Source organism: Neopelma chrysocephalum, unplaced genomic scaffold, assembly GCF_003984885.1.
Source record: "Neopelma chrysocephalum unplaced genomic scaffold, ASM398488v2 Primary Assembly neopelma1_24, whole genome shotgun sequence".
Taxonomy (NCBI): Eukaryota; Metazoa; Chordata; class Aves; order Passeriformes; family Pipridae; genus Neopelma; species Neopelma chrysocephalum.
Genome location: NW_020897693.1, coordinates 26263460 through 26273208, shown reverse-complemented (window position 1 = coordinate 26273208; position 9749 = coordinate 26263460). Strand labels below are relative to the sequence as shown.

General features: G+C 40.4%; 1 protein-coding gene across 2 annotated transcripts in view; it reads left to right on the top strand.

Moving 5' to 3' along the window:
• Positions 1–1979: 1979 nt before the first annotated feature.
• Positions 1980–9749, top strand: part of CUNH15orf41 (chromosome unknown C15orf41 homolog) — a 125362-nt gene continuing 117592 nt past the window's right edge. Inside the window, exon 1 of one of the 2 annotated variants that reach the window (XM_027709040.1) lies at positions 1980–2259. In XM_027709040.1, coding sequence (XP_027564841.1) covers positions 2159–2259 — 101 coding nt within the window. In that variant the 5' untranslated portion in view covers positions 1980–2158. The remainder of the gene's footprint in view (positions 2260–9749) is intronic. The other variant, XM_027709034.1, reaches the window with a different exon arrangement.

The following is a 9749-nucleotide window of genomic DNA, read 5'->3' as shown; positions in this document are numbered from 1 at the left end:
CTTGATGCAGTAGGAGACACTACAAAATATATCCAATATATACATAATACATATATTAGATGTTTGTAATTTGGTCCATAGACTGATACCTTCATACTGCAGTTCTAACCTATTTCACTTCTGTGCGTTGTAGACTGATGTGTCATTTATAAAAAAAAAATAAAAATCAAGAACTTGTACTAGTGAATAAGTGAAATGAACAGACACAGTAGTTATGGATAGTAACGTTAAAGTTTTTAAAAACATCTTTACTGGAAATTATCCCTCAATGAAGACAGAAAAATGTTTTGTGTTTTTTTTTTTTAAGAAGCACTATTGTTTCTAAAGGAGCAGTAGTAGTGGTAGTGAAAGACCATTTAATTATTTTCTTTTAAATCTATTTCAAAAGAAAAAGCCACAATTATGATGTTTGGAAAGATAGAGAAAAATTACCTTTTCTATGTTTCAAGAAAATTATATCTTTATGGGCCTTTAAAGTGGATAATAAATTGAAAGAAACACCCTCTTCCCTCCCAAACACACATATCTCCTACTCTACTCTTTGACAGAGCTAAAGAAAACAAAATATCTTTACATTAAATAACCTTCACTAAAAGAATGCTCTTTTTTCAATTTCACATACTATTTTTTGGTCTGAGTGAGGAACGGAATCTCTAATTTGGCTCAGCTTCACTATATTTTCTTATACTGTGAGGTAACTGATGAGTTTCAAATATTTATATTTAGACTATATTATCAGAAACCGCTGTTCCCAGGAAGGCTTCTACTTCCAAATCAAACTCACTAAAATTCAGGGAGGATCAAGTGATAAGAGGGTTCTTTGGGCATTCTCAATCAATAAGAAACCAGTCGTACAAATATTCCTAAATGTCTGACCCTGCTGATATATCTGTGATACTCGCTCTTCTTTGAAGTTCCAGGTCTTATACTCTTGCAAGAAACTTTGCGAAGTTTCTGGCTAAGATGCAGAAAAATACTCAAAATGTGATACTAAAGCTTGCAAAAGAGAAAGCAAGTGAACAAAATCTAAAATTTAAAAATAATAATAAAAAAATCAGCTCTTAATCCATATTTTTAAGTGCCTGAAACCTCAAGGTTAGGACTCCAGTAGCCTGTATATAGTTCATGAATGCAATTAAACAGAAATCAAAGGGAGTATTTATATCTCTCAGTCACATGCATGGTCAGTTCTCTTTTGTAACCTCTGGTCTTTACAGAAGTACATACCTATCATCTTTGAAGTTGTAATAGTTATTAAAAATGCCCAGCACAGAAACTTGCAACATATTTACTGGCAGTTAAATGATATTCAATATTGCACGCTTAAGTCTGAGCCCTAACAAACCCTGAAGTAAATCCACACACAAACTTGGACAGTTTTCTCCTAAAATTTAGCGGGAGCCTTCACTGTGTTTATGTGGACGGCTGCAGGCCCTATCCGCATCTGCAGCCTCGCTACTACAGCACTTTTTTTTTTTAATAGCAAGAAACAGTCCTTCCAGCGTGACTTTTGGAAAGGGCCTCGAAAATTGTACTTCCAAGCCGTAATACAGCTTGTACCCCGCAGGGGCGCTCCCCAACACGAGAGGCCCCGCGAAGGGGGCACCGCCTCAGCGGACCTCGGCCCCCTCTGCCCGCCGCCGGGGCCGCACCAGCGCCACCCCGCCAGCTCCTTCCGCCCCCGTCGGCACCACAGCGGCTTGTAGGGAGCGGCTTGCGGGGCACCAAAGCGGGCACGTCCTCAGGCATAAGGCGGTCGGCGACCCGCTCCGGGGCCGCCCCGGACCCCGCCGCCCCAGTGCACCGCCCCACCCAGCGCCGCTCCCGCCGGGGCACGGCGCCCCGCCCGACCGTGAGCCACACACCGCCCGCCCGCCGGGGCGGCTGCGCAGAGCCGAGCGGCGTGGGATGGCCGCTCCCACCGCCCCCTTCGCACCGCCTCGGAGGGGACGCGGGGCGGAGCTGCAGAAAGCGGCCGCCCGTGGCTACTTCGGCACCGGTCTCGTCGCAAAGGGCGCCCGGGGGTTGTCGCGATTCCCCGCCCCACCATCACTGGCCTTCTGCCTCTCGCCACCCGGCGCGGCCGCGGGGCTGGGGCGGCGCAGACCGCGCCCCGCGTCTCTCCCGCCGCCTCCGCGCAGCCCCGGCGGTGCGAGGCATGAAGCTGAGCAAAGCCCAGTACGATGAGATAGCCCAGTTCCTGGGGCACGTGCAGCCCACCCGACAGAGCCTGAGGAAGCTGAAGGAGAAGTTCCCTAGGTAAGTGCTTCCCGCCCTTCGGCGCGGGACCCCGGCGGCGGCCTGCAGGCTGGCTGCTGGCGGGCAAGGGGCCACGGGGGCCGCTCCGCCAGCCCCACCCGGTGCCCCAGTTCTGGCCCCACACGGTACAAAATCACCAGGACACGCACACGGTCGTCGACGGCAAGCGACAGCTCGCTGAAGCTGCCGCTGGGAGCAGGGTACTGCTCACCCACCGTGACCTGAGGAGTTGGCACAAAATAAAGCAACCTTCCCCCCCCGGCCCTGCCACACGTCCAAGTGAAAGCTTTCGCATCCCTTCATGAGGCCCTTAAGCACCAAGTAGGTCTTCTGATGTGAATGAAACCTTAAGGCTCGGGCCGTAACTCGGTGGCTGAGGCCAAGGGTGGAACGCATCTTGCAATACCACTGCCCCTTTTACTTAGGCAGAAGGGGCTTTCTGGACCCATAATTCACTACCTGTTGCTACTTTGCAGTTGAAGGCTGGAAAAGAGGTCATCTTGTGACCTACGGCCATCCATTTATCTGCTTCCATGCCTGAATGTTCAGAATTGTCAAAGGCATTTGCAAATGACCATAGGCTAGCGTGGAAAGGTGCACGTGACAGGATGTGCTCTATGAACCGATTTCATTGCCAAAATTTGCTTACTATCAACAAGAGAGTTGTAAGGGACGTTGCAAGGCTTTTCACTTTTGTTTTCAGGTTTGGGGGAAGGATTACTAGTGCTGAAGTTGAAAGGAAAGCAAAATGGGTTTCGGGGGGAAAAGAGTGGTGCTGTCTCTAAAATCACCAGAAATAATACAGAAAAATGTAGGGATTTAGGTGCTATGCTTATTTTCACGAGAGAGAAATAAGTAAAACAGAAAATCATTCACAGGCTTCCTGAATGAGCCTTGCTAGTCTTATCGCAAGTGTGGCAGAAGAAACTGACACTGCAACTAGAGTAAGTGGATGAGGAGCTGACACTAACCTAGGCTTTTAAGTTGTCCAGTGAAATCTTTTCATTTTCAGGAAAGTGTGTAATGTAGTTAAAAATCAAGGTGAGGGAATAGCCCTGTTGTAGAGAACAAGTGATTGTAAAGAAATGTGGTTGGTTTAGGGAGTGCATTGAGTTGCGTTGTTGGGAACCCAGCTCACCTTGCACAGTACTTCTGCAACTTGGAAACCCCTTACTGTGACATATGTCTAAAGAGCTTAGATTTGGTTTTACACTTCGGTACTAATGAAATTAGGAGTAAGTGTTTACGTATATTTGTGTGTGCATGCATGCATTACACATATGCATGTTCTCTTTTTCTAGTCTCCATAAAGCTGTCTTGAAAGAAGGTTAGAATTTGGGTTCTTTTTCTGGGTCAGAACCTGCTGCCAAGACAGATCCATAAGCACATGAGGGTCTGTAATAGAGCAAACGAGTTTGTCAGAAAAAGACCAGGCCTTTCTGATGTGTTTTACTTCCCAGTCCATGCATTTGATATTGCAAAAGGTCTGTTGAGTCCTCTGTTTCAGAACTTGATGACTCCTGAAAAACTATGCAACTAACATTGTAAGATCATATAATCACAGAATATTCTGAGTTGGAAGGGACCCACAAGGATCATCAAGTCCAGCTCTTAAGTGAATGGCCCGTATGGGGATTGAACTCGCAACCTTGGTGTTATTAGCACCAGGCTCTAACAGGGTCAGGGTTAGTTAGGAACAAAATAACATTTTTTTTGTAAAGCAGCTGGTGTGGTGAACACTGAAAAGCAGAGATTAGCTATAGTAGTTGCTTCCATAATTAGCTGGCTTAGCACACTGTTATCTTGTTATTCACATTATGTTATGAAAATGCCCTCTTTTGAATTCTGCTTGTAGGCCTCTCCTGAATTTTGTTTGCCCATCCTGGCAGAAGGCTAAAGTCTTCTATTTGAGTGATGAATTAATTGATAGCTTTTTCAAAAATGCCTGTCTTAAGTGTATTTTGAGGTCTACATGTGTCCTTTCTGTGAATGGTTCAGGAAGTGGTATTTCTTTGTTGTCTCTTTGTTTATTTCTCGTAGCAGGGCAGATGCAGAACATACATAATACATTCCAAGGTCACTGCCTGCTTTAGCAGCAAGGGAGGTGTATTAAAATAGATACATGTTATAATGTGTAGAACAGGCATTCTCTGTAACTGTTTTGTAAAAGAGGCCAGCTGCAGAGATTTGTAAACTTGTGTGCCATCTTAAAGGGGAGGCTTTTTCAGTGATGTGTTTCATAACTGTGAAGTAATTTTCTTATAATCTAGAACCTTTGTCATTCTCTTCTGGAATGACAAGGGTCTGATTGGACTTTCTGGCTGCTTTTTTTTCTTTCTGAAAACTAGAATGAAACAAACAAACCCCCTACCCACCTCAACTTTCTAATTCAGTCTTTTTAAGAAAATATTCCAGAATCTGTCATGGTACTTGCAGTGTGATGAAGGTGTCCATAGCCAGTCTGTCATTATTATATGATAACAGTTGCCGATTCAAACTGGAAAGTACTAACATCCGTTATAGCTGCTTTCACCTTGCACTTTCAATCTTTTCCTGGGAAGGATCAGTATTCCACTGGTAATGCAATACATAAATTGACAGTTTTCAAATATTTCTGGTTTCTGCTGCCTCATAGATCTTGAGAGTCTTTGGATTTCTGCATTTATCTGTTCAGGTGTTTTTCTAATACTGTCTTATCTCTTGGTTCCTCCCTTGGTTGTTGTGTTTCCTGAAGTCTCAAAGTTTATGCTCCTTATTTGTATAAAGGATCTCTCACATTTTGTGAAAGAACCTGCTCTTGTTCTGCAATTTCCCCATAAGAATAAGTTGTAATTCCCATAAAATAATTGCCACAATTTACTATACAGGTATGCTGTGTGGTGGCTGCCAACCTGACCTGTGAATCTAAATAATTTTTTAACGGGGTAGTTTGTGCTTTACTGTTATTTCACTACTTCAGGAGGTGAGATTACTACTTCAAAAGTGCGTTGCCATGTGACTTATTAATGTCAAAAAGTCAAAATTAGACTGCTTCTCATACTGTTTATACAAGCATCGGGACTTTTTTTTTACAAGCCTGTAACATTACATTCAACGTGGATTTAGTCTACTTGGCTTAAAATCCAGTTATTTTGCAAAAACTTGGGAGTCAAGTTGCTGTTCTTTTTCTTTTAGTGCAGTGCTTTGTATTCCATGCCTGGCAATTAGCAATGTATTATTAATTTCTTTATTCTTAAGGTATTTGTTACATGCTTAGCAGTTGTCTTTTAACAGGTTCATGTTTAACAGCAGGATATTTGGATGACCTGAGGATTATCAAAATGTGATTTTGAGTACTAAGCACAATAAATCTCTGCCAATATTGAATCACTGATCTGTAGTTCCTTTGATCTTTTTAACACATACGCCACTGGACTGATAATTCTTTATGTTCAGTGCTTTTCTGAAGTGTACCACTTTTTCTTCTTTGTTTCTCACCTACTTGCTAATAATTGTAGTTTTCTTTGTTACTTTTGTATTTTATTCTTCTGCTTTCTTTTCAGCTATGCACTCGTGTTCTTCTGAGATACTGTTCTTCTCATTGAGATCTAATGTCTAAGTTGAATTACCCATTGTAGGGCTGGTTATAGGAAATGTAGGGTATTGCAGGAAATGTTCTGAGAAAGTTACAATCTCTTTATTTTCAGTGTGTGTTTATATCTTAAAATGGTAGTTAGAGCTGCCAGCAAGTAGAATCTTGTAGATAAGAATCACTTCAGCCCTAACTATTTATAGTGACAAGATGTAAGTTAGACCTTTAAACTTTTACCTGTATTCGAAGACTATTTTAACTTGTCCTGAAAAGTCCAGCTTCTAAGGGTTCATACCCAAACTGATATTCTAGTACTTCGGTTTAGTTGTTTACTGTTTAGTTCCTGTTTTAGTTGTTTCAATTCTTCTGTATATGGAAGAATATATTGTTTATCTCAGAAGCTTTTTCTAAAGCTTCTTACCAGTAGAACATGATTGACAAATGACTGGACCCTTCTCATAAATATACACCTTTTACATATTTTGCTGCTCTTCTTTGTATCAATTCTGATTGAATATTACAGTTTCCTTGATTGAATCTTCCTGTGGTGTCTACCAAGTTTTCTATGGGTGACAGCTTTGCTGACCCTATTCATTATGATACTATCTTGGGGGATTTTTTTATGTGAGTTTTTTTCTGGTTTGGCTCTGTTCTGAGCGTTTGAGTTTCTAACACTAGGTTGTGCTTGAATTGGAGATTCCATAAACTTTCTTATGGTTCAAGTTGTCTCAGTAGCCCTGAGCATCTTTTAGTGATTCCCAAATCTATATGCTTTTCAAGTTCTTGCATTGAACTATTGTGAAATGTATTTCAGTGCATTTAGAAGTGCTATATTCTTCCATAGCACAATTTTTGTAGTCCTGTATTGTTTATCTTCTTTTTTTCAAGTTGTTAAACTAAGTTAGTGCCTCCAGCGTAACTTTCCTTTAGGTACCTTCACTTGTGTTCCTGTAAGAGAGACAGTTTCTGAGCCTGTTTGAGTGCGAACTGTTACAGAGATTTTCAAAGTACTAGGATTTCAAAGTATTAGAACTTTTATCAGCTGCTGTGTGCAGTTCTTCACTTTTCTTCTGTGAATCTATTCAAAGAAGTACTGTCCTGTTTGTGTCCCTTCTGTGAAAACTTACTTCCATATGATCAGGAAGAGCTTTTTTTACAGCAGAAGGGTAAGGGAACTTGGCATAAATGTAAGAGAAGTACTTGTACATTTTTTTCCTTCTGCTTCATTTTTCCAGTAAGCAAGAGGAAAACATTATGCACAGCTTCATACTGATATACTTGATATTTGAATATGGATGTTTGGTTTTAATGTGTGCAACTTCCTGTTTGATTATTGTAATGCACACAGTCATTCCCAGAGCATATCAAGAGGTGCACGTTCCTCTACATTTGTGGCCTCTCTTCTTCATTACATAGTATCACTTCAGTTTTACACACATTTTCAGTAATTGTCTTCCTCTTTCTCCAAATTACTGATTATTAAATGCTTTATTAAATGACACCAGGCCTGGAAAGCATCTCAGCAAGATTTTTCATTTAATAAAAATGTATCTGCACAGTAATGTCTTACATTGTAAATTGGAAAAAACAATCTGTTTATTATTTGTTCATTTTTATCACTTTCTCAGTGATGATTCATACTGAAACTAAGGCCCTAAAGAAGTTTAAATGTGTGGTATCAGAGTTATTTCTTTTTTTAGAGTTGGGGGTGGATAGGCCTCTGATTTTCCTCTTCAAGCCAATTTTATTGACAAGGAAATATACTGCTTTTTGTGAATAATTTTATTCTGCCTTTGTGCAGTTACTTAGATTATCAAGCAGTACTGCTGAGCCCGTAACAGTTGTGGTGGGAAACAGGAAGGTAGAACTGCTTCTCTCTTTCATCCCCCCCACTTTTTTTTTTCCATTTCTGTATTCTCGAGCCTGCAGATGGAGTTGAGGTGGAAGGAGAATTCTCTGTGCTCTGCTCTGGTGCTACTTGGACCTGCTGTTACCCAGGAAGGAGGACTGGCAGTGAAGCTTGTGAGCAGGGGCCAGATAGGTGTCTTTGTGACTCTTAGAGCTCTAGGCTCAGGTCTCAAGCACAGGATTATTAGACAAGGAGTTTGTATCTATGAGCAGGCAACCTACTGCTGTGTAACAATTCAGTTGCACTCTCTTCTACCTGGAAAGGCTCTTGTCATAGCAAACCCAACGTGATTCTTGTATCTGCTCCTGCTCTCCCTGCTCTTCTGAATAGTTGATTAATTATTTTGAAACGTAGGGGAACTAGGCCATTTTTCTTTACTCTGCAAGCACTGATCTAGCAAATCTCATTTAGAAAGTTGCCTTTGTCCCCATGAGTGTTAGTAACTTACTTTACAAAAAAATATTTAAAGGCACATTTTAAGCTCCCTCTTTTTTTCCATATTCTCACTACTTAACAACAAAATAAATTCATGCTCTGCCTATATAAACCACCTCATCATGTTCAGTAGACCAGCTCATGAGAAAAAAGAAAGCAGACATTAGCAGGAGGTGCAGAGAGACTTGGAGGGAGATGGTAAATGGGAGATGATATATTCCCACCCTCTCTGTTTTGAAGTGGCAAATCCTTTGCACCGGGTATTGTGTTTGAATGTTGTGGAGGATATAACGAGAGCATCAATGAAACAGAATTTTTAGTTTTGCAATTTCTTCTTCTTTTATGTTAGACTGTTTTACACTACTGTTTGTTTTTGTCTATTCTATGGAGCAAAAACCTAATATGATTTTAACTTTGTTATGTACTTGAAGCTGCAGTTAACCTCAGAGGTAAGCAGATTGATGATAAGAGATGATTATTTGAAAAGAAAATTAGTAGTATACAAGTTTCAGGAAGTGTCTTACAATAAATTGTAGCATACTCAGAATAATCCTAAAGTGAAATAAAAATTTACTGTACCAAATAGTTATGTGAGCTCTAAACTGATATTGTTCCCTTTGGAAAGATGTTCTTGCTATTTGAACCCTTGGTAGGAAATCTACTATATTACAGATTTGATAGGGCTGACAGTGGGCAATACAGGTTTCTCTTTTCACTTAAATGTCAGTGAACAAGCCTTAAAGAATTTGTAACTGGTTTGATTTGGTATGACTTGCTAAAAAACCGTTTGCTTGTGCTATGATCCTAAATAGGAAGGATACCAGTCCTCTCCTGTAGTATGAAGTATTGTGTGATAGAAATTAACAAAACCAGCAAAACAAACTCAGAAAAACTTTGTCTTTTTCATTATTCATTAAATTAACCATAAGATACTTACTTCAAGTTAGCTACTGCTAGCAGTGGGAGCTTTCAGAGTACAATGGAAAATATAGTTTTGCTTACTTTTGTAGCTCTCTAATACCAACAGACAAGATTTAGACCGAAAACTTACATTGGCATATGTAAGTACTAGGTTTTTAGGACATGGGTCCTTTCCAGATTTGTTTGGAAAGAGATGGAAAGGGGTTTTTTGCATCGTTTGCACCTATTAACAGAAAAATAGATGAAATATATGTGTGTATCAGCATGAAAGTTAATTTTGAGGGAAGTTCATTGTAGTTTTTCTGCAGTTTTTGTTAGTGTAACCATCCTCTTCCTTACAAGCATCCTCGCATATGTTGTCCATCCCAGCAACATGCAAAGCTATTTTAAATGTTAGTCTTGAATTTTCTTGAAATACACAACAAAACTTAAGGTTTTACTTTCTGAGTTTTTGAGTAATGATAAATATCTTTCTTCTCTCTTAATGTTTTCGCCTTCCAGTATGCGAAGTGCTACCATATGGGAGTACAGTTCATTTTATATAAAAAAAATCCCACAAAACAGGACTTACTACACTTGTGAAATTCATTTTGCTGAGTAAAGGGAAACCTTTTTTGGCCTTGAGGAATTTATACAAACCACTTAGAAGCCAAT